Genomic DNA, 24,143 nt, shown 5'->3' with positions numbered 1-24,143 from the left:
GTACTGGTTTGGCAAAAGCGTACGTCTAGTCCGGAAACGGCGAGGAAATTCCATTGATATCAAACAGAAATTACAAAAGCCAAGTACACCCAACTCCCTCTTCACCAAATGGGTTTGCTGCTCGAACTTTCTATCTGTCGAACTGCTCTAGGTGCAAATACATGCACTCACCAGCAAGTGCGCTGGAGAAGCCAAAATAAATGCAAGACGAAGTGTAGTCAATAAGACACACTGACTTAATAGGCAGATGGAAACTCACCCAACAAAGAAAAGCTTTCACAATTAAGCCAACTTCAAGAAGAATCGACGTAAATCTATCGCGCACGTTGAGAGGTGGGGGGACTGGGACCATCTTACTGCACCATGACATGGATGAAGCTGAGCTGCTGTTATTGCCTAACCAAGCACCATTAACTTGTAGTTGTAGATAGCTTTCCTACTTGCACCTATCGATCAAAATAGCTAAAGCGATATGTAACCGTTGCTTGGATGGAAGCTCAGCAGATGCATGCATGCATTCTCAGTTGCACGATCAGAAATTGATCTCACTAAAACTGGCTCAGTTTCTTCCTATTTCTCGAAGAAAGATAAGGATGTCCCGTTCACGCTAAATGCAGGAGATATTTGTTAAAAGGCATTTTTGTGTTGGAGTATCCTCTGTGGTTGCATATATGATGATCAGTACAACCACGCCATCTTTACCCCCAAAAACACCTTCAACACCATCTTCGATGTGAAACCCGGTCCCAAACTATGTAATTTTATATTCATGAATTTATGAAATTACCATTTTTACCCCTTATTCCCTACCCAATCCGGATCCCCTTTTTGGATTTCCTCCAAATTCTCCTCCTCTCTCTGCCTACCACGTGGCAATCCCCTATCCTCCCCCTCCTTCTCTCTTCCCCCCCCCTCGAGTCACTCTCACTCTCTCTCTCTCAGCTCACACTCTCCCTCTTTCACAGATCTCTCTCTCTATTCTCTCACCCCCTCCGACGACACACACACATACATATCGTCGTCGAAGAGTTGTGCGAAATAGGAAGAATGGAATCGCCACTAATAATCGCACCTAAGCACATAAAGAAGTCATAAATGGATTCAGGACATCAAAAAACATAAAGGGGACCTCGAGTACCCTCATGTGTCGCCGCAAGGTGGTGGCTCGGCAGTGTATGTGCTCCACGTGCTTGCACCAACTCGGTCTCACGCATGGCTGGGCTTAGGGTTTGGGCCAGCTCTAGGTTTGGGCTAGAGGGTTTTGGGCTTGGGCTCCTTGGGCTTAGGCCTATAGTTTGGGCCGGACTCTATGGCCCAAAGACCTAGTTTTGGTCTCAAGCTTAAAGGGTTTAGGGCTATGGGCTTCCCGGGTTTGGGCTTGGGTTCAGCAGGCCGAATGCCCTAGTTGGCACGGCCCAACAGCCTAGGTTCAAAGGGATTTGGGTTTGGGGTTAAGTGGGTTGGGTTGGCCTAAATTCAACTCGTGGGTCGTCGGACCCAACGAAAGAGAAAGCCGGATTCCGACCAAAAAATTTCCCTGACTGCGTTTTGGGGTTTAACTTCGACCAAAATTCATCATTCAAAAGTCAAAATGAAGATAAAAGAGTGAGGATTCAAGTTGTACCAAGATGAGATCATGTCGAGGTCGGGATTGGGCGGAAAATGGCCTGAGATTCACTAACCTTCATTGGAAAACTAGAAAGAGTTTTCCCTGGGTATTCCTAGGTCTAAAAACACCCCAAAACGTCTCAAAAACTACCTAATCACTTTTCTTAACTCGATTTAGGAAGATTTAGAGGTGAGTTCGACTTACCTCGTCGGAAAACCCACGTGCACAGTGTCGGTGCACAGTGCCGAGAGAGAGATCGGAGAGGTGACGTAAGGAGGGGAGGTCTAGGTGATGATGGTGGTGTGGTTGTGAGTGGACCCCTTCTAAAATGCATGTTTTAATAGCAGAAATGCATACATGAAAAACATGATTTTTGGTTACGTTTTATGAAACGTTTTATGAGTAAATTTAGATTTACACGTTATGATTATCATGCTTTACTGAGAATATTTTGGAATATCATACTTTATTGAATTTATGTTCTTTGTAGTATATATGATGGATGACTATATATTATGAAGATGTTTTGAGATATATGTACGTATGTTGGAAAGATTATATTTAATGTTTTGTGCTTATCCAGTGGTCACTGTTATGCCTACGGGCGATGATGCTTATTTGGCCTACGGGTTGGGTGATGTAGGGGCTTCTGTTGATTATGATACCACTATTTAGCACATTATATACGATATATGCTTTATGAAAGGTTTTATGGCATGCTAGGATTTTCGGAAAACCTATTACATATTATATGATTGAGTTTTCATAAAACTTTGGGGGTTAGTACGTTGATGAATGAATAATTCTTTAGTATTATATATATATATATATATATATATATATATAAACTTGGTTCACTCATGTTTGTTTTGCGCCCCCTCAGGACATAAGAACGAAGCATACGATCCGTGCCATGAGGCATTCCCCTACCAGTGATATCATGTCATCCTTTCTACTTTGACATCATTGTAATAGCACATTTCGCTTATATTCTGAATTAGATGTATGCTTTGAACATGTTATGCATTATCACTATCACTATCATTGTTGGTTGAATATTATTTTATAAGGTTTATGTTGGAATATTATAATGCGTAGTTCGCGGAAATTTACATGCATGTTTCACATGTTCCCAGTATATGCATTTATTAAATGGCTTGCGTCACCCAATGTCGACCAACCATAAACATTGATATTTTTTATTGGGATAATTTGATCCAAGATTGATGTAAATACATGTTTTGTTTTGTTTTTGTTTTTGGGTCGAAGAACCATGTTCTTGGTACAACGATAATTTCTAAATATGGAATATGAGTCATATGAGTCATTGGGTTTGCTTGATTATTCATTTTTATGCAGCCTTGGTAGTTTAGCACCCATGAACATTTCAGGGTTTGAGAGATGGAACCATTGAAATTGAAATTTTACAGACGTTTGGTTCTTCTGGGAAGGAGAAAGGTTGACGGTACAGAGAGAGCATAATATTATATGTTCTCGACTTTGGTTGTATTAGCATTAATAAAAATTAAAAACTTGAAAATGCATTTTGTGTTTTTGATAATTTTGATTTCGAACTAGAGATCTGAATAACAAAGGTGAATGGTCCTAATCAATCGCAAGCCTTTTTCATTAACCTTTTATGAAAGATCAGTAAATGAGAACAAACACCCCTTTTTAGCTGTGAAAGATATAAAAATAAAACAAATTATTTTTCTTATATTGCGTCATCTTACTCCCTCCATGATGCTTGTTAATAGCTAGCGTCATGTAGGGCGTCATGGATAGTATTTGGCTGCTGAAAAATTAGCAGTAACTTCTGCTGATAGCCAATTACAGATGGCCACGTGTCCAATTTGTGATTAAAAAACCAATTGCTTAAACACGTGTTCATATGTGATTGGCTAGCAGCAAGAATTGCTGCTGATTTTCAGCAGCTAAGTTCTGTTCGGATGTCGTATGATTAATTGTTTAATTTTTTTTTTCATTTTTTATTAAAAAAAGGGTGTGAATTCGAGGCCGAGACACACCACTTGCCATTTGGTTAATTGTTAGTTAATACATTCTGACATCCAGCTTCATTAATAGGATAAACACATAGATAACCGTACGATATACGATAAACGGATGTCATTGAAGAATTCTCGGGATCCTCATTCGATGATAAGGAAATTTCAGTGCTGATTACATCTCATTTTTAACCCAAGATTTTGCCTCAACCATCAAATTTAAACAAGAATGAATAGATTCTAAAAGCACTTTCGAGCCTAAGCCTTTCCTCTATGGAGCATATGCTTATTTTCCGACAACAATTTGGTTCGAAATTCTCACCCGATAACCAAATTTTATTTGCAATATAAATACTCAGCATAATTCTGATCCCGCTGTTTATTTTTTGATACACATAGCTGGCTTTGAATCCTCTGCAAACTCTTCTTCCGTGTCATCTAAGACCAAGATGTTGTTCATCGTTGCTTCAGACGAAACCACCAGACCAATGTTCTTCTGTGGCGCCTCCAGCCCCTGAAAAGATCGAAAGATTTTACCACAATGTTGCCATTTCCATGAGGTTTCAGTTCCAAACAACGGTTGAAATGTTTACATCTTTCTTTGTTCGTGGTCGTTTTTCTTGTTTATTTATCGAAAACTCAAGAGGGATGCCTACCTTAGGTTGCTTCCTCTGCCTCCAAGTGTGCATCCACAAGTTTAGTATTTGATCAATGCACAGTGGCTTCACCAGATAATCAGTGGCCCCAAATTTTAAGAAATTGAAAAGGAAACGGCTTTCATCCTGCGTCGCCAGCACTTCAAAACAAGAAGATTAGCAAAGTGTGATGCACTGTTTACATGGATTTCCAAGCAAATATTATTTGTATCCGTAGAATTCCATAATGTGCAGATAGTGCATTACGTAGGATGCTCTCTAAAGCAAACAAAAAAGAGCGTCTGCGAGCACCTGATAATATTAGCGGTCAGATCTCCAGTGGAAACCGGATACCAGATATAGGGGATAATGAGCCATTAGATTAAGTGTTGCTCGGAGTTGCTCACTTTTCTGCTCCCCAAGTGAGCAAAACCGAGTGCAATCGTTTCTATTAAATACAAGAATATGGTGCAGAAAACTGTTGTATAGAAGGTTGGCGAAACAAGAAGAAGTGAAGCTTACTGATAACCGGAATGTGTTTGAAATGCAGATCCTGCATTATATACTTGAGCATGCTCATGCTTGCCTCTATAGGAAGGTCAATTGCAGCAAGTATGATATCAATGAATGACCACTCGGCATTCAGCGCATCCAACACTTCCACGGCCGAGGCAACTGATATTACTGTCAAAGGTGTTTGGAACGCAAAAAAAAAAAAAAAAATTGATTGGAAACTTGAATTAAAAATGCAGAAGAAAAAAGGACTGATCATATTGATATATACACGCGTACATTAGTATTTACGTTTGTGTACGTACCCTGATAACTGCATGTTGTCAGCAATGTGCAAACCTCCTCGCAACTCCCAGCGTCGCGATCACACAGCAAAATTCTTACCCTACTGCGATCCACGGACATGTTCTTGCTCTTAGCTCTACCGCCACCATATTGCCTGCTGCTGTTACCAATATCGATCTGCTTATCTTTCTCCATTGCAATTCAAACCAGCACACAAAAAACACAAAGGCTCAAGAAGTGCATATATCCATGCAATGCAGCAATCAGACTCGCTCCCATGCTACAAATACACCAGCTTCCCAACAAAAAGTTTGGTCTACCAAACTTTTGGTCGGGTTTCACAGCCTCCAGCCAGATATTTTTGAGGATCTCATCGTAAATTCTGTAAACAATTGTCTATATATATGTCTCAGATTTTATCCAACTGCAAAATCTCACCTTTTCAGAGTTCCAAATTAAGCTCCGATTTCCTTCTCCATTTTAAGGATTAACCCCCATTGTCTCGTGCTTTACAACAGCTAAACTAAGTGAAGCAGAACCATTTCAGACTTAACCACCACATGTTCAGATCTGCAGAGTACCGTATTTCTGTTGCAGAATCCAAAATCGAGATTCATCTGATCGAAACAATCAAAATGGAATTAAGGGCTACCTACAGTAAACCAGAATTACACCATTTTCGTTGAAGCAGAGCATTGTATTGATCTGTGTATATCTATATATACAATCATCATGTGGACATAGCTAGAAATTACCAGAGAAGAAGTGAAGAAGTACATGCATCTTACAGAATCAGACATGAAATACATTGTAGCCGTCACATCCTTTACCAAATGACAAAATATCAAGCACAGCACATGCCACCAACAAAAATTCAATCACATGCTCAGCAAAACATGTTTAATTAGGGCCTGCAGGGACAATCTTAATATAACATCATAACATTGGCCACTCTTGCTCTCTCTTACCTGCCTTCTTGCCCGGTGGACTAGAGACCGGCTCTTATTCCTCTGGCACACGTGCTCTCTCCCGCAATGGCTTGGCTTGTCCTCCCGTCTGTCTGCCGCCATCTTCAATCATGCAGAAACTAATCCCTATTGCAGAATAAGTCAAACTAGTTAACACAAATTTTTTCAACTGCTAAACATTGTTACAGTTCCTTAAACAAGTCAGTTGTTGGGATAAGGTTGTCCTTCCAAAATTGGAAGTGAAAATAACCTACACTCCAAAGCTTACAGAGTATGTCTGCCCCCGTTTCTGTTTTGCTATCATCCATCACATCCTTTACCGAACTGAAAAATCTCAAGGACAAGATTCTGGATCCTCACAAATATAAAGCACATGATTTTAACATGGCACGGCAGGCCCGGCATGCAGGAGCCATAATTAACTTGGTGATCAAGAAGGAGCTCAAGTCTTATGAATTTTTAAGGTTTGATTAAAAGGATATTTTTGGCTTCATTAGTATACAAGTTTCCTATTTTCTTGCTCACAATCGCAAATCTCAAATTGGGACCCATCTTGGCCACAAGAGACAATGTTGCCGAATTAGTTGCAAACTTATTAAGAGTTTTCTTTTCGAATAGTTTACAGTAGTGATTTTCACACTCTCGTTTTCTCTTTCTCGGTGGATCAGTTGTTTGATCTACTTTGATTTATTGAATTCAAAGGCTAGGACAAAAGGAAGGAGCATATGAGAAGAAAAGGGAAGTGCGAAAACCATTTCTGTAATAATTTCATACTAATAAGTTAATTTGATCAGAGTGCATAGTCAAAGAACATATATGGTAGCACAGAATTTTAATAAGAAAGAATTAAAATTAACAGAGACTGCAATTACATGTCACAACTATCATCCTGAATATGTCAATCTACTTGTCATATTTACATGTCATATTTACAGAGCAACTTCCCCCATCAAATAAATCGGAGATACAAATTCATCCATCAATTGGAATGAAGAATCAATTTCTTTGCCACCAACCGAATGCCTGCACTCTGCTGATAGTCATACGGATCCAAGGAGAAGAATGCATCCATAAAAGTCTGCGGTTTGAAAAGGGTGCTAAGTGCTGAAGCATCAAACTTGGTGAATACAAGCCTCTCCTCGGCACCAGAAGGCTCTTTTTGATATATCTCTGTGGCGTATATTGCAATATCCCCACATACTGCTGTCTGTATGCTGCAAAAACAAATTATACACAAAAAAGTACATCTAATCAGATGAATATTCTTTCTCAGTAGCCAATAGACTGCAGGAATAATGTGTTTCGTGTGTGTGTGTGTGTGTGTGAGAAAGAGAGAGAGAGAGAGAGAGACTAAAACTTACTGTAATCTCACTGTAGGATAGTTATTGAAACCCTCTTTTCGGATCACAACAGGCTTCCATTCGGAGCTGCTACCGGAATCCACAGACAACTTTTGTGCAATGCCATCACATGCATCAAGAACTTTGCACAAATTTTGTGATGCGTAACAAACAATATTCAATCGTGGCCGGCCAGCATGATCAAAAAACTTTCCATTGATTCCAAACCGCAATTTCATATGCCTACAGCAAAGCTGCAAACTTACATCTTTGTGTAACAACTTTATCCTCTGACTCCCGCGATACAACGGAACAAGGGAAGCACAGATAGAAGGAATAGAGATTTCATCAGGCTGCAAAAAGTCCAAAGTGCCATTGGAACTCCCCGATGCAGCAAAAGGGGAAGAACTCTCGACAGACTCTTTCAAAGGTATTTCTACCATGGCGATGTCTGGCTGAATCAGCTCTTTCATCACTTCATCGTTAAGTGGGCCCATGTCAAAGGGATCTGGTCGAGCGGTGCTAGATTCAATCAGATTAGAGACTTCTTCAGTGTCTTTAGTCCTAAGAGATGTTATTGGATGATTCTCCCCTGTTATTTGATTTGCGTGCTCAGTATTCATGTTTATGCGAGACCCCTCAGCAGATGATTTCCCGTCACTACGACTTCTTGTGGTAGCATTTGGAGAAACCCAACTATTCTCTGTGAATATGTCTGGGAGGCTCGACTCCTGTGAGTAGATCAGACTATAGTTAGTTCTATTGATATATTTTGTTGAGGCAAGCAGCTCAACTTGAGTTTCAAAAGGTCTAAGTTTGAGGATGTGAGCCAAGTACTGTTTTAGAAAGACTGGTCTTACGTCTTATGCCTCGTACATTTCAAATTTGAAAAAACAAAGGGAAAAAATGAAGGAAAAACTATTGATTTATATTCTAACATGGTAACACCCCACCCTTCACGTTTGAGCTCCTCACTACCATTAAAAAACCATCATATGAAATTTCATATAAATGCTTTATTATTCAAGAACGTATGGGTTCACCATCCTTTCAAAATCATATCATTACCAAGAGTAACACGGTTGCACAATACTTCAGCACTTCAAGATTCATTCGAACATCATCCAAACTCCTGACAAACCATTACATAAAAGATTAGTTCAAGGAAACAAAATTGAAGGCAAGAGTAATTAGTTTAAACTCGAAGTAGGTTTGCAGAAATACCTGTGTGTCTGCTGTCCAAGCCCGAAATAGGTTGCAAGGGAGGCCATCTGCGCGAAATAATTTGTGTCATGTATGTATCAACGATAACATTCACAAGTAACATACATCAACACCTAGAAACTGCACAAATGCTCCCCCTCCTCAAAACCACATATTTCATTTTGCCCCTTAATTTAAAGAACTTATTCGGATCAAAATCTAACCGGTAACATTTACCATCATATGGAGAGAAAATAAATACCTTCATGTTACCAGCTCTCCTTCCGAACCGCTGTGTCAACAATGCCAATGAATCAATGGTACCTTTCGGTTCTGGTGCAGGCCGACCAATGCGTGCGAAAGCCTCCCGAATCCGATAACAATCAAACCTCAGAATGTTGTGACCAGCCCATATACGTTCTATACACGACAACCGCAAAATCAAATTTCACTCATCAAATAAGTTTTCATGCCGTTCGAAAAATGGATCTCAAATTATCCACCAACAACAACCACAGAAATGACAAATCCAAAGCAACACTCAAAAATTAAAACTGAGCTAGTTTAGTTTCAGCTAATTTTCCTTCGATTTCTCAGCAACCAAACACACAATCATCCATAAAAATCAAACCTTCACGTTAATTATCAATTCATTCGTACAAAACTAAAGATAAAAGTCCAAAATTTTCCTCAATTTTCTCGGCAGCCAAACACAGAGTTAGAAACTGAGAAAACAAAAATTAAAAGGAAAGGAGCTAACCGTGGAGAATGTCGTAGACCGTATCGGCGACGTCTTGAAAAGAAGGGGCGGCAATGACGGCGTCGCGAGTAATGCCGTTGCTACGGACGGACAGGGAATTGATGGCGGAGAGGTCAGCGGGTCGAATCAAGGTGGAGTAGCTCTCGAGCTCCACCAGCTTCCTAGGGCAAACGAGAATCGAACCGAATTCCAAGATGGTGAAGCCCTGTCCGGGTCGGGTCGGCACCGTCGTCTCCACGTCGAAGAATGCTATTTCGAACCGATCCTCGCTCCGACTCGCCATTTTTTTGTATTCAAGTGTCCAAATCCCCGCTCCTATATAAAGCAGTTGTACGATGCGGCTTCTGCTTCCTTGGCCAAATGTAAGAAGTGTCCACGCGAGAAAGTCTTGTGTCCGATTGAAGTAGACCCGGTAAACGGATGATGTTTGTCGTGTTTGTCTAATATGTTCTGTTGTCTTGACGGGTTTTTAAAATATGTTAGTTAACGATTTATGCAAAAAATTATTATGTTTAATATTTTGATTATACAAACTATATCTTATTGAGCTTTTCATAGGTAATCCGATAACGAACAATTAACAAGTTCTTAATGCATGATAACGATTCGATTTGTTAACGAATTTACTTAAAACTATTATTTTCGTGTCGTTTCGTATCAGGTTACCGGTTTGTCAAGCCTAGTTTGAAAGATCACACACATTCAAGAGAATTTTGTGTAGAATATAGGTGATTTCTCTTTGCAGACAAATCAAAATTTAGCACGTGTATAGACGATTATAAATATGCGTCAGATTGCGTACATGCGATTTGTACGTAACAACAAAAAGCTTTGACTTGACTGCATGAACGAGAGGTAGTTTGTACGGAACAACAATAAGCTTTGTGTTGCCTGCACGAATGACAGGAATATGGGAATGTATATTAGGTATAATTCCTTGCCATGGCGTGTGACCAAAGATTCAAACAAAACCCTAATAGCAGCAAACCCACACGGAGCCTTGTCCCCATCTCCCACGTCTACTGTGTGATCAAGTCCAACGAAACTTGAAGACGAAGGCAGATGTAAAATGGTAAATCTATTTAATTTACAGTGTGTTTTATTTTTACAGGGTAAATGCTCCGAAGAAAGCTGAAGACATGCTTCTGTTTGGAAAAACGGTACATCAAGGTGGCGGTGTTTCTCAACCCTATCACATGTCGCCGTGTTTTTAATTTTTCACACGGTGTTCCCGTTTCATGCAAGTCCTTCCGGATTCTGTCTGATTTACCTTTCAAACCTATCACACGTCTCCATGTGCAGCGTTTCTGTCTGATTGGCCTCTGATCATCTGGTGTGAGTCCTTGAATGAGATACCCAGAAGCTATATAGAACGATAAAATTCCGAACAAGAATGTAGCTTTTTTGTGTGAGTCCGTGAATTGTTATCTGAAGTAAAGAGAAGAGGCGTTGTTGCAGAGCTCTCGGGGCTGTGGGGTTGGCGGGAACGGCTTCAACTGACATTTAAAAGCCTTTGTTTTGTGAAAGCATAAGTTGTAAGTTCTAATGAGAGCTGAACACTTGATTATCTTTAGTTTGGAAACGTGAGGATATAAGAGATTAGAATTAACTAAGGTTGTAAGCTGATAAGGATTTTGTATAATAGGGGTCTCAGCAATGACAGTCACGATAGTGTTGAAACACTTATAATGGATGTGAATGTGAGGTTTTATCGGTGATAAGGTTAGATTGATTAGGATTGCATAATGGGAAGAGTCCTGATCAATCATCATCGTATACGGTATAAAAACAAGGGTCCCTGCGCTCACTCTATCACGCAAAACAAAAGAAAACTCATATCCCATTCATTGAGCGATTTTGCATTCAGAGAGGAGAGCTGCAGAAGATCCTTAGTTTTCAAGAGATGTCTTCTTCAGGTTAGTGGTTACTTTTGGTACTGTGATTATTCTATTCCGCTGACTATGTTCTTATTAAGCTAACATAAGTAACTAACTTGACCGCGCAATTGTTGCACTTCAGTCATTGTAGTTTCAAATGTCGGAGATTCTTCAATGTGTCGAAAACATGGCTCGTACACCAAGTGTAATAATACAATAACAATTAATTGAATTCAAAGGCTAAGACGAAGGGAAGGGAGGGCATGAGGAGACGAAGAAAGTGCGAAAACCATTTCTATAATAATAAATCAGAGATACTGCAATCAAATGTCACAACCATCAGCATCCCCTGATTCCCACTTTTGTTTATAAAATTGAACAACTATTTTACAGAGCAACTTCCCCCTTCCCCCATCAAAGAAATCAGAGATACAAATTCCTCCATCAATTGGAAAGAAGAATCAATTTCTTTGCCACCGACCTAATGCCTCCACTCTGCTGATAGTCATACGGTTCCAAGGAGAAGAATGCATCGATAAAAGTCCGCGGTTTTAAATGGGTGCTAAGTTCTGAAGCATCAAACTTGGTGACGAGCCTCCGCTCTGCACCCCAAGGCTCTTTTTGATATATCTCTGTGGTGTGCTGTATGCTGCAAAAACAAATTGTACAAAGAAACAGTACATATCTGATCAGATGAATCTCCTTTCTCAGTAGCCAATAGACTGCAGTAATAATGTGTTTTCTTGTGCGCATGTGTGCGTGAGAGGCTAAAACTTAACTGTAATTTCACTGTATAAGTACGGTCCTTTTGGATCACAGCAGGCTTCCATTCGGAGCTGCTACCGGAATCCTTTTGTACAATGCCATCACATGCATCAAGAACTTTGCACAAATTTTGTGATGCGTAACAAATAATATTCAATTGTGGACGCCCAGCTCGATCAAAATACTTTCCCTTGATTCCAAACCGCAATTCCATATGCCTACAGCAAAGCTGCAAAGTTTCATCTTTGTGTAGCAACTTTATCCTCTGACTCCCATTATACAACGGAACAAGGGTAGCATGGATAAAAGGAATAGAAACTTCATCTGGCTGTAAAAACTCCATAGTGCCATGGGAACTCCCCGATGCAGCGATAGGGGAAGAACTCTCAACAGACTTTTGCATAGGTACTTCTACCATGGCGTTGTCTGGCTGATTCAGCTCTTGCATCACTTCATCGCGAAGTGGGTCCATGTAAAAGGCATATGGTCGAGCTGTGCTAGATTCAACCACATTAGAGACTCGTTCGGTGTTTTCACTACAAATTCTTGTGTTAGCATTTGAAGGAACCCAACTATTCTTCTTGAATATGTCCGGGAGGCTCGACTCCTGTGAGTAGATCAGACAGTAGTTAGTTCTTACTATTGATATATTTGTTGAGTTGAGCAGCTCAACTTGAGCTTCAAAAGGTCTAACTTTGAGGACGTGAGCCAAGTACTGTTTTAGAAAGACTAGTCTTAAGTCTACGTCGCGCCTCCTCGTATATTTCAAAATTGAAAACAAACAAAGAGGAGGACATACTACTGATTTATATTCTAACATGGTAACACCGCACCCCTCGCGTGTGAGCTCCTCACTACCATTAAAAATCCAACACATGAAATTTCGTATAAATGTATGGGTTCACAATTCCTTCAAAATCATATCATTACCAAGAATAAAACGGCCGCACAGCATTTCAGAACTTCCAGATTCATTCGAACATCACCCAAACTCCTGACGAACCATTACATGAAGGATTAGTTCAAGGAAACCAAATTGAAGGCAAGAGTAATTAGTTTAAACTCGAAGTAGGTTTGCAGAAAAACCTGTGTGGCTGGTCTCCGAGCCCGAAATACGTTGCAAGAGATTGCATCTGCGCAAAATAATTTGTGTCGTGTGTATCAATCAACGATAACATTCACAAGTAACATACATCAACACGTAGAAACTGCACAACTGCTCCTCCTCAAAACTACATGTTTCATTTCGTCCTTCAAATATGGATTTGGAGAATTTAAAGAATTGATTCGGATCAAAATCTAACCGGTGACATTTACTGACAGATGGAGAGAAAATAAATACCTTCATGTCACCAGCTCTCCTTCCGAACGGCTGTCTCAAGAATTTCAATGAATCGATTGTATCTTTCGGTTCTGGTGCATCCCGACCAATCTGCGCGAAAGCCTCCCGAATCCGAGGACAATCAAACTCCAGAATGTTGTGACCAGCCCATATACGTCCTATACACAACAACCACAAAATCAAATTGCAAATTATCCACCAGCAACAACCGCAGAAATGAAAAATCCAAAGCAACCCTTTAAAATTAAAATTGAACTACTTTAGTTTCAGCTAATTTTCCTTCCATTTCTCAGCAACCAAACACAACCAACCATAAAAATCAAACCTTCATGTTAGTTATCACTTCACTCATACAAATTAAAGATAAAAGTTCAAATTTTTTCCCTCAATTTTCTCGGCAGCCAAACACGGAGTTAGAAACTGAGGAAACAAAAATCAAAAGGAAAGGAGCTAACCGTGGAGAATGTCGTAGACCCTGTCGGCGATGTCTTTAAAAAAAGGGGCGTCGACGAGGGCGGCGCGGTTAATGCCGTTGCGGCGGTCGGGCAGGGAATTGATGACGGAGGGGTCGGCGGGTTGGACCAGGGTAACGTAGCTGTCGAGCTCCACCAGCTTCCTAGGGCAAACGAGAATCGACCCGAATTCCAAGATGGTGCAGTCCTGGCAGGTTCGGGTCGGCATCGTCGTCTCCAAGTCGAAGAAGGCTATTTCGCACTGGTCCTCGCTCCGACTGGCCATTTTTTTTTGTTCTTCAAGTGTTCAAATCAAAACCCTAAGTCCCTGTTCGATTATAAAGTGTTCGAATCAAAACCAATTTCCCACTCGTTTATAAAGTGTTCAAATCAAAACCCAAGTCCTCACTCGTTTATAAAGTGTTCAAATTAAAGTAGATGTACAATGCGGTTGCTTCCTTGGTAAGCTACCAAAAAGAAGAACACTACTTTGCTGGTGAAAAAATATTAGCAGCAGCTCCAATCACAGATGGACAAAAAAAAGTAGCTTTGGCTTTAATAAAGTGTTTAAATTTTGACCAAAAATATTAAGCGTTGGGCAAATGTAATGCGGCTTTTGCTTCCTTGGTAAGCTATCTTTGGTTTTTATCAACTCCAACAAAACTCACCAAGAAAGCTGAAGACATGCTTCTGTCGGGAGAAGCGGTACATCAAGGTGACGGTGTCTCAAACCTAACACACGTTGCAATGTGTTTCAATTTTTCCGCATGATGTTCCCGTTTCATGCATCCTTCCAGCTTCCGTCTGATATACCCTTCAGCAGCTAAGAATGATTCAAGTCTTAGGAAAGCTGAGGACTTGCTCTTTTCCTATTCTGCATAGAAAAGCACATCTGATATGTCTGGTTTGGAACTTTGGAGACACCCGGAAGCTACATAGAACGATAAAATCCGAACAAGAACCTAGCTATTTTGTGTGAGTCCGTGAATTGTTATTTGGGTGTGAATCTGGGTGAGTTTTTTTAATCGAGTTGCAGCTCTGGAGTAGAGAGAAGAGGCGGTGTTGCAGAGCTCTGGAGGCCGTGGTGTTGGCGGGAACGGCTTCAACTGACATTTAAAAGCCTTTGTTTTGTGAAAGCATAAGTAACTAACTTGACCGCGCAACTGTTGCACCAGGAACGGAAATAACATTATAAAAGAGGCCACGGCGTCGTTTTGGCTGTACGGATTAGCAACACCAAGATGCCTAATTTGAGTGAAGTTCCACTTCTGTCATTGTAGTTTCAATTGTCGAAAGATTTTTTAGTGTGCTGGGAATACGGCTTGGTACATCAAGTGTAATAATATAATCGGTTGGAAACATGAAAAAAATTTCAATAAATTATGATTATATTTGGTGTACCAGACCGTGTTTCCGACGCATTTAATTTTTTTTCTCAATTGTCACGATTTAAGTTTTGTAGTTTATCTGATTACATCAACACTCAACATCTGATATGTGAAGAAATGTTGTTGCAAGGATAAGCGTTAATAATCACTTGAGTTACAATTGCATTGCAATTAATTCTTTTATGTTTATATTGCGACAAACAGTAAATAACAAAAATTTAACTTTTACTCTAAACATACGTGAGTTAAGTTATTTGACGAGATAAATGTATTTGAAATCTCTTTAATTTTCCCTCCAGTTAGTAAAAGAATATTAGGTTCCAAAACGTTTAGTGGGAGATTGGTTATTCTCACCATTAGCGCCAGGGTATTACCCACAACCTCAAATCAGAAAGACTTACGCCTAATACCTAACTGTCAGCTGCCATTAATATGGCTTTACGCATGAATTTACAGATTATCACCAACGAGAACTGTTGGCAGCGGAGATCAAAAGAATATTGTTTCATACTAAGAAAATAAAAATTGAAATGCTCGAAACTATAAAAACAAGTCTCCAACCTAACTGCCAATTACCACTAGTATGAAATTACTGAATAATTTATAAATCATGCACCAACTCGGCTAGCAGCCTAGCAGCCTAGCAGCCTAGCAGCAGATATCAAAAGAATATTATTTCATACTAAGAAAATAAAAGTTGGAACACTCGAGACTATTGGGACGAAAGTCTCCCAAATAACAGGAACAAAATCACTAATGTTGAAGCAGCTCTTCCGTACAAAACACACACTCGTTGTCACCTCCCACACTTCCACTGCCACCATTTCAAGACCACTTTCTTCTTCCTCTTCTTCGTGTTCGTCTTCTCCAGTATCCGATTCGACGAGCACCATTCTCAACCGGAGCAGTGGAGCTTTTCAACTCCGCCGCTGCAAAACAAGGATAGCGAATCCATCTCCGCGTTTTCATCTTCCAAAAACCCAACTTCACACACACCTCAAACCGCCGAAAGCAAACCAGACCCTTAAGACTTACCTTAAATCCAACTCCGCTACCAAAGCTCTCTTGCTCTTTCGAGACATACTGCGAAAAAGCCCGGCCACGACCGATAGCTACACTCTCTTGTTTGTCCTCAAAGCTTGCACCCAAAAGTCCGTCTCGCTCGAGGGAAAGCAATTCCATACCCTTGTGCTTAAGTATGGGTTTGAATCCATAGTTTACCTCCAAACATCTCTTATGAACATGTATTCTGCTGCAGGTGATGTTGGGAATGCACACCTAGTGTTTGATGAAATACCCTCCAAGAATATAGTTTGCTGGACCACCTTGGTTTCTGCGTATGTCGACAACCAGAAGCCTAACGAAGCTCTTCAGCTGTTCAGGCAGATGCAGATGCACAATGTGGAACCCGATCAAGTTACATTGACGGTTGCTCTCTCAGCGTGCGCTGATCTTGGAGCGTTAGAAATGGGAGAGTGGATTAACGCTTATGTCTGTCATAAGTACGAGTTCGATACAGATTTATGCTTGAACAATGCTCTTGTCAACATGTATGCAAAATGCGGGGACATTGGAACGGCGAGGAGATTGTTCGATGGGATACGAGAGAAGGATGTTATGACTTGGACATCGATGATTGTGGGGCATGCACTGCATGGACAAGCAGAAGAAGCGCTTACCCTTTTTGGACAAATGAAAGAAGCAAGTAAAAACACCAGGAAGAACAAGAGGAGTGGTGATTTCGAAAGCGGTGTAGTTGTCCCTAACGACGTTACTTTCATAGGAGTTTTAATGGCTTGCAGCCACGCGGGGATGGTGGAGGAAGGGAAGTGGCATTTCAGAAGCATGAGCCAAGTATACGGTTTGAAACCCCGGGAAGCTCACTTTGGCTGCATGGTGGATCTATTCTGCCGAGCTGGGCTTCTACAAGAAGCGTATGATTTTATCCTGAAGATGACAGGGCCTTCAAACGCAGTGATGTGGAGAACATTGCTCGGAGCGTGCAGCCTCCACAGAGATATTAAACTTGGCTCACAAGTAAGGGTAAAGTTGCTCGAGTTAGAGCCTACTTATGCTGGCGACGATGTTGCTTTGTCCAACATCTATGCGGCCAAAGGCATGTGGGATAGGAAGATGGTTGTTAGAGATCAAATGAAGCAAAGGAGGCCGCCCGGTTGCAGTTCGATCGAGGTGGGAAGGAGCATCAGTGAATTCGTTTCGGCCGATGATGATCACCCTTTGAGGACTGAAATGTATGAGATTCTCAGGCAGTTGATTGCAAGTATGAAAGCTTATGGTTACTCTCCTGAGCTTTCAAGCGTAAAAGAGTGTTAAAGAGAGAAAACGAAGGTTGTAATGCAACTTTAGTACTATTTTTTATTAGCCGAAGAACCACGAAACACATTAAAAATTTGAGGTGTTATTGGTACTTTAAATATATCGTTATGCTTGTTCTTGAATGAAAAATAAATAAAGAATAGCAAAGTACATAAATATTATTTGTTAACCTATGTGCTAAAAAAAGTTTTAAATTAGGTAAAATTTAATTGAGATTGGCCGGTTCCCCCCACCCCCTCCCCCTTTCCCCTCCGAACTTGTAAGAAGATGTCAATTTTTTTTCTAACTTTAATTTTAACCGATTAACCCCACCCCTAAGCTTATATAATTGACCAATTTCTCCCCTGAATTTTAATTTTAACCGATTACCCCCCTCTTCTAAACTTTTATAAATGGCCAATTTCCCTATCCACTTTATTCTTCCTCCTAAAATTTAAACAAAAAGTGTATAGAGTGAACTAGCGGAAGAGAAGAAGGAAAAAAAAAACAATATGTTGTTCACATTAGAGGAAAATTTACCTTTTTAGGGGAGAAATTGACCAATTATAAAAGTTAAGGGGGATTATCGGCCAAAATTAAAGCTCAAGGGAGAAATTGACCAATTATAAAAGTTTAGGGGGGATAATTGGTTAAAAATTAAAATTTAGGAGGAAAATTGACAGCTCCTTACAATTTCGAAAGAGAAATCGACAAATACCTCAATTTAATTTGTGCTACTATTATTTATTTTTCTTGATTTGTAGGTAAAATATCTTAAATCAAAATCTGATGAATAATAAGTTCGATAGCAACTTATCATATTAATTTATACCCTAAAAACCTCCAAGATTTTACGAGCAAAGCAACTAAGTGATGAAGCGGCCACTTAGTACTACAGTTTAATAGTATTCATCTTCACTTGTATTTGGACCCGATTTTACACTATTGGCTCGAGCAATTGAGCCGATAGTGTAAAATCCCAAGGTTGTTGAGAGGTTTTGCGTAGAGCGAGAGTTTGCGCATGGCGGTTGGTATGCTGAATTGGAGGGGCCCTAGATGTTGCCTGCGACTCTGTATTTATAGGCTTATAGCATCCGTACTTTTTGCTTGGCATTAAATGATATTTCGTAGAGTCCAACTGCAACTCTAACTCGCGGGCCTTAGATTGATCCGTGTCAGAAGCCAAAGCTTATCCTTTAGATTATTGTTTGTGACTTTTCAAACAAGATAAAAACCTATCGAGGCTTATCATATCACATCAGAAGCCTAGCCCACCTAGGCTTCTTACCTCATCATCAAAACTCCATCAGTAGCCTTGCTTTATCCCATTAAGTTGTCATTCATAACCAAGACTCCCAATGCAAACTATAAAGTTTTCTTTCCCACGACACCTGTGCAACCATGCATGCAATTTACTTGCAATATCAGCTAATCACCTGAGATGCCATCTACCATCAAATACCACTTTGCATAGAAGTCCTAATTATGCATGTGTCACGTGGCCAAAGCAATACTACGTATGCAAAACGTATCCCCAGTATATTTGCATGTTGTTATCTAATACCATGCCTTAATGCATATCCCCATATTCCAACATCATTCAAATCAATTGGGATTTAGACAAATATTAGGTTCAAATAATTTAATATATTACTAAGAGATAACATTATGATTAAAATCACAATATTATTTTTCAATAATAATTGAAAATTATTTCAACCTCTTAGTAATATATTAAATTATTTGAACCTAATATTTGTCTAAATCCCAATTGATTTGAATGATGATGGAATATGGGGATATGCATTAAGGCATGGTATCAGATAACAGCATGCAAAGATATTGGGGATACATTTTGCATATGTGGTATTGCTTTGGCCACGTGACACATGCATAATTAGGACTCCTATGCAAAGTGGTATTTGATGGTAGATGGCATCTCAAGTGATTAGCTGATATTGCAATTAAATTGCATGCATGGTTACACAGGTGTCGTGGGAAAGAAAGCTTTATAGTTTGCACTGGTAGTCTTGGTTATGAATGACAGATTAATGGGATAAAGCAAGGCTGCTGATGGAGTTTTGATGATGAGGTAAAAAGCCTAGGTGGGCTAGGCTTCTGATGTGATGTGATAAGCCTAGATAGGTTTTTATCTTGTTTGAAAAATCACAAACAATAATCTGAAGGATATGCTTTGGCTTCTGACACGTATCAATTTAAGGCCTGTGAGTTAGAGTTGCAGTTGGACTCTACGAAATATCATGACGTGCCAAGAAAAAAGTATGGATGTTATAAGCCTATAAATACAGAGTCGCAAGCAACATCTAGTGCCCCTCCAATTCAACACACAAACTGCCACGTGCAAACTCTCGCTCTATGCGAAACCTCTCAATAACCTTGGGATTTTTATTTTCTTTTTCCACCAACACATCTTCAGTTTAGATAAACAGCACTATGAAGGCAACCAGTGACATCTTCAGTTTAGATAAACAACATTGTTGCCGTAGAATCAGCCGACCGCGGAACACCTTTAGTTTGGATAAACAGCACCGCGTCGAGGCCGACTTGGATAAACAGCACTGCGTCGAGGCTAACTTGGATGACCTCTGCAAATAAGGATTTGAAAATCCTTCTCGACTGAGACTTGGATAGATAACCAGTCGGCCTCGACATAGTGCTCTTTATCCAAACTGAATGTGCTTTGCGGTCGGCTGATTCTACGGCAACAGTGCTGTTTATCCAAACTGAAGATGTCACCAGTTGCATTCATAGTGTTGTTTATCCAAACTGAAGATGTGTTGGCGAAAAAAGAAAATAAAAATATCAAGGTTGTTGAGAGGTTTTGCGTAGAGCGAGAGTTTACGCATGGTGGTTGGTGTGTTGAATTGGAGGGGCCCTAGATGTTGCCTGCGACTTTGTATTTATAGGCTTATAGCATCCGTACTTTTTGTTTAGCATTAAATGATATTTCGTAGAGTCCAACTGCAACTCTTACTCGCGGGCCTTAGATTGATCCGTGTCAGAAGCCAAAGCATATCCTTTAGATTATTGTTTGTGACTTTTCAAAGAAGATAAAAACCTATCTAGGCTTATCATATCACATCAGAAGCCTAGCCCACCTAGGCTTCTTACCTCATTATCAAAACTCCATCAGTAGCCTTGCTTTATCACATTAAGCTGTCATTCATAACCAAGACTCCCAATGCAAACTATAATGCTTTCCTTCCCACGACACATGTGCAACCATGCATGCAATTTAATTGCAATATCAGCTAATCACTTGAGATGCCATTTACCATCAAATAACACTTTGCATAGGAGTCCTAATTATGCATGTGTCACGTGGCCAAAGCAATACCACATGTGCAAAACGTATCCCCAATATCTTTGCATGTTGTTATCTAATACCATGCCTTAATGCATATCCTCATATTCCATCATCATTCAAATCAATTGGGATTTAGACAAATATTAGGTTCAAATAATTTAATATATTACTAAGAGATAACATTATGATTAAAATCACAATATTATTTCTCAATAATAATTGAAAATTATTTCAACCATTTTGTTCTTCAACGGTCTAAAATTCTACTCATTCAACGACCTCGATTGCTCGGGCGGATAATGTAAAATCGATTCAATTATTGCCAAAAACGATTCAAAATCACATTATTACTAATCTAATGTAGATAATATCGTTTATTAAAAAAAAAAAAAAAAAAAAACCAAGCGACAAAGCTACCAATACACACAAACTTGGCTCCTGTATTAGGTTTGGACAACGCTTATCGAAAATGATTGCACGCGACTGTTTACTCAGTGGTCAGTTTACAGAACTTCATGTTCATAATTGAAACGGTTTATATTACAAATTATTCTATTAAGATGATCTCAGCAAAAAAAAAAAAAAAAAACAAAATCAACTTAAACTAAAGTTGTTCAGTTAGTAAATTGTAGCAAATAAATATACAATTCGTAATTTTTTATCAAATTCATCTATCTATTTTTATAAAATTTAATGACCAAATAACCTCATATTTGATATACTTTACAAAAAATAATCTTTACAGAATAAATTACAATACAAATTATTTCAATTATAAGCATAAAATTTCAGAAATCGGTCAGTGAATTGAGAAGTAACTCCTCATCGAGACCCAAATTAATTCCAAAAAGAATTATCTTGTAAGGAAACGGCCCCTCCATCTACGTCATTATCACATTCTGCGATTAAGTTGTTCTGTCACGATTCATGACCTAGGTCCTAGGGTATCCAATCCATTAATTACAGATAAATGGTATCCCAAATATTTAATCTTTATTATTATTTCTGTTACCTGTACTTTATTTTGTACAAGCGGTTTTCTGGAGCAGCAGCAAAAAGCCCCCAACTTTCGAGCAATCCGACGCCCTTTTTGGCCGTTATGGAGAGCGGAGAGCTCCAAAGAGTCGGAGTCGTTCAACGCGTTCCGCTCCTCATCGTCAACTTCGTTGCTGGGGCTCTGGTTTTAATTTTTGCTCTTGGTATTTTTATTTTCATTTATTTATTATTTTTTCTTGCTTTCCTCTTTCAATTTTAATTTTGTTTTGTTTATTAAATATGATTTGAGCTTGTGGGTTTTGGTTATTTTTAAAGGGTTTGCGTTTTAATTTCTTGAAATAATTTTTTGTTGAATTTTTTATCTGGTCGTCAGTTTTTTTTTGTTTTTTGTTTTTTGTTTTTTTATTATAAGTGATCTAATGTGGAATTTAATTATTTTAAATATCTAGATAATTGATGTTGTTGTTCCCATAAATTCATCACTGCCCGTGATTGATACTCTGTTTTTCTTTCTAAATTAATGGGGTTTGATATGCATTTTTACATTATTGTCCTTTTTGTTGCAGCTGGATTTTTCACAGGAGGTATTGCTGGTGCTTTAGCTGGGAAGGCTTCTGATAGTGGTGTTGTCCGTGGAGCTGGATTGGGTGCTGTTGCTGGGGCGGTACTGTCTGTTGAGCTTTTAGAGGCGTCGCGCGATTTACTGTGTCTAGGCCGGCCTGGCGCTCGGAGATCTTCATTGATGGTGAGCTATTAAGCTTTGAGGTATCTGTTTCTCTTTATTTGTTCACATGTGTAGCTGTTCATGAGAATCTGACCTGCTAAGAACCGGTCATGATCTCGGTTTTTAGGTTAAAATTGAATGATCCATGATTTTTAAAATATGGTATATAAGCTGAAGATACAACGATGGACGCATGGTTAAGGATATACATGCATAGTGTTGTATCATCGTGGTTTCTATCGGTTTTATGGAAGTAGTTGGACCGATTAACTATCTTTGCATTCAGGCAGAAATTACAGAGGAGCTTATCTGTTGGAGATTCGAGGAGGTAAACTTAGCACTGCCGGAAGTGGGACTTGCCAACCAGGTTTCCACTCTTTTTTCCCTTCGCTTATGTTTAGAAGGCAATATCATTTGAATGATGATATATTTTGTGGCTGCATATAGAAGTTGTCTAGTTTAGTTCGATGCTAGCAAGTTTTTTGGGTTTCCCCTTCTATCGCGGCTGTTATTTTTAGTTCCCAGATTGCATCTGGCCTCCCAAACTTTTTATTGCTACAATTTCATATGGCTCGGTAGTTGTTGAATTCAGAACCTCAGCCGCTGACCCCGAGTATACCAATTTGACTGTTTTGAAAGTTAAAAAACATGTTTAGTGATCAAAACTCTGATGTTCCTTTGCGCAATTGGTATTTATCTGATTTTGTTAAGCTGGAATTAGCAGGTTCCCCTTGCTGATCTTAACCATAATGTCTATGGAGGAGCTGAAACCAGGGGGTTGTCAAGGAATGTTATGAACAAACTACCATCTCATGTAGTTTCGGAGGATACCAAGGCAGCTCGGGGTTGCTGCTGTACGATATGTTTGCAGGTTATAACTCTTTCTAAGATGACTTGAACTTTTTGTCTATTATAGTTTGCAAGCAGTTTTGCGGCAACGACAGTAGAGATATTCTCATATTTGGAAGATTAAACTATGGTAACTGATTAATCGATACTTAAATCTTAATTTTGTATGTCTCTGTATTTATCATCAAGGTACGAACAGCTCAGTTTCCTTACGCACGTATAGTCAATGTAATTCACTTCTTATTAACTGAAAAGGGCACTATCTGAATCTTAACAACAACAATGTGGTTTCTGCAGGATGTTGAAGTAGGAGAAATTGTGAGGACGCTGCCCCTGTGTCAGCATACGTTTCACTTGGCGTGCGTGGACAAGTGGCTCAGCAGACACGCTTTGTGCCCTCTATGCCGACGAGATGTGTGAACAAAACACAGGTTGATTTTTATCACAAAGGAGTTACAAAGTAAAGTTTTTATCCCCTTAGTGATTATGTAAATTCGTATTTGGATTTGTGAAAACTGTATATAGCTTGGTTTGTGGTGATGTATTGAAGATGTTCCGTTTTATGTATACGCACCCTTTAGAGATGCAGTGGATATTGAACCATGTCGATAAGAATATTGACCAAGAAAATTTCAGAAATATAGTAAAGAGACTGAATCTTTTAGCATGTGTGATGAATATTCCTTTTCTTTCATTGAATTGAACCGAGAACGAGGTCTTGTGTCTGATTACCGCGAGGTCGCGTGTTTGATTCCGTTGGGTCAGGGTATCTTCTCTATTACTACCA

The 24,143-nt window shown here is 39.4% G+C and overlaps 4 protein-coding genes across 5 annotated transcripts; 2 read left to right on the top strand and 2 right to left on the bottom strand.

The window, feature by feature from the left end:
* Positions 1–6,862: 6,862 nt before the first annotated feature.
* Positions 6,863–9,661, bottom strand: LOC137713302 (protein NEN1-like). The gene is made up of 6 exons (XM_068452587.1): positions 9,320–9,661; positions 8,822–8,979; positions 8,581–8,627; positions 8,425–8,488; positions 7,378–8,087; positions 6,863–7,230 (listed from the first exon to the last, which is right to left on the bottom strand). The coding sequence occupies exons 1-6, from the start codon at positions 9,600–9,602 to the stop codon at positions 6,996–6,998; spliced, it is 1,497 nt and encodes a 498-aa protein (XP_068308688.1). The 5' UTR covers positions 9,603–9,661; the 3' UTR covers positions 6,863–6,995.
* Positions 9,662–11,499: 1,838 nt separating this feature from the next.
* On the bottom strand, positions 11,500–15,488 carry LOC137713586 (protein NEN1-like). The gene is made up of 6 exons (XM_068452901.1): positions 13,759–15,488; positions 13,304–13,461; positions 13,048–13,094; positions 12,892–12,955; positions 11,976–12,568; positions 11,500–11,845 (listed from the first exon to the last, which is right to left on the bottom strand). The coding sequence occupies exons 1-6, from the start codon at positions 14,039–14,041 to the stop codon at positions 11,641–11,643; spliced, it is 1,350 nt and encodes a 449-aa protein (XP_068309002.1). The 5' UTR covers positions 14,042–15,488; the 3' UTR covers positions 11,500–11,640.
* A 411-nt stretch (positions 15,489–15,899) lies between these two features.
* On the top strand, positions 15,900–17,477 carry LOC137712392 (putative pentatricopeptide repeat-containing protein At1g74400). The gene has a single exon (XM_068451479.1). The coding sequence runs from the start codon at positions 15,900–15,902 to the stop codon at positions 17,475–17,477; it is 1,578 nt and encodes a 525-aa protein (XP_068307580.1).
* A 4,216-nt stretch (positions 17,478–21,693) lies between these two features.
* Positions 21,694–24,023, top strand: LOC137712500 (NEP1-interacting protein-like 2). 2 transcript variants are annotated; one of them, XM_068451576.1, is made up of 5 exons: positions 21,694–21,986; positions 22,350–22,528; positions 22,794–22,874; positions 23,232–23,378; positions 23,654–24,023. In XM_068451576.1, exons 1-5 carry the CDS (start codon positions 21,758–21,760, stop codon positions 23,774–23,776), a joined length of 759 nt encoding a protein of 252 aa, XP_068307677.1. In that variant the 5' UTR covers positions 21,694–21,757; the 3' UTR covers positions 23,777–24,023. The 2 variants fall into 2 exon arrangements, with proteins under 2 accessions (XP_068307677.1, XP_068307676.1); XM_068451575.1 differs by having other exon boundaries at positions 23,229–23,378.
* Positions 24,024–24,143: the final 120 nt, after the last annotated feature.

The sequence above is a fragment of the Pyrus communis genome, chromosome 13 (genome assembly GCF_963583255.1).
Source record: "Pyrus communis chromosome 13, drPyrComm1.1, whole genome shotgun sequence".
NCBI lineage: Eukaryota > Viridiplantae > Streptophyta > Magnoliopsida > Rosales > Rosaceae > Pyrus > Pyrus communis.
Note: the sequence above shows the minus strand (reverse complement) of the source record. Positions and strands in the feature narration are given on the sequence as shown.

What these genes read in the sequence shown, in the direction of transcription:
- LOC137713302 (XM_068452587.1), bottom strand. Translation starts at nt 9,602, where the DNA reads ATGGCGAGTCGGAGCGAGGATCGGTTCGAAATAGCATTCTTCGACGTG. An exon ending in CTTGGACAGCAGACACACAG is followed by an intron (nt 8,489 to 8,580) that starts GTATTTCTGCAA and finishes ATGGTTTGTCAG; the next exon opens with GAGTTTGGATGATGTTCGAA. An exon ending in TATCCTACAGTGAGATTACA is followed by an intron (nt 7,231 to 7,377) that starts GTAAGTTTTAGT and finishes TTGTTTTTGCAG; the next exon opens with CATACAGACAGCAGTATGTG.
- LOC137713586 (XM_068452901.1), bottom strand. Translation starts at nt 14,041, where the DNA reads ATGGCCAGTCGGAGCGAGGACCAGTGCGAAATAGCCTTCTTCGACTTG. An exon ending in GGAGAGCTGGTGACATGAAG is followed by an intron (nt 13,095 to 13,303) that starts GTATTTATTTTC and finishes TATTTTGCGCAG; the next exon opens with ATGCAATCTCTTGCAACGTA. An exon ending in GTGCGGCCGTTTTATTCTTG is followed by an intron (nt 12,569 to 12,891) that starts GTAATGATATGA and finishes ATCTACTCACAG; the next exon opens with GAGTCGAGCCTCCCGGACAT.
- LOC137712392 (XM_068451479.1), top strand. Translation starts at nt 15,900, where the DNA reads ATGTTGAAGCAGCTCTTCCGTACAAAACACACACTCGTTGTCACCTCC.
- LOC137712500 (XM_068451575.1), top strand. Translation starts at nt 21,758, where the DNA reads ATGGTATCCCAAATATTTAATCTTTATTATTATTTCTGTTACCTGTAC. An exon ending in GGTTTTAATTTTTGCTCTTG is followed by an intron (nt 21,987 to 22,349) that starts GTATTTTTATTT and finishes TTTTTGTTGCAG; the next exon opens with CTGGATTTTTCACAGGAGGT. An exon ending in GCTGTACGATATGTTTGCAG is followed by an intron (nt 23,379 to 23,653) that starts GTTATAACTCTT and finishes TGGTTTCTGCAG; the next exon opens with GATGTTGAAGTAGGAGAAAT.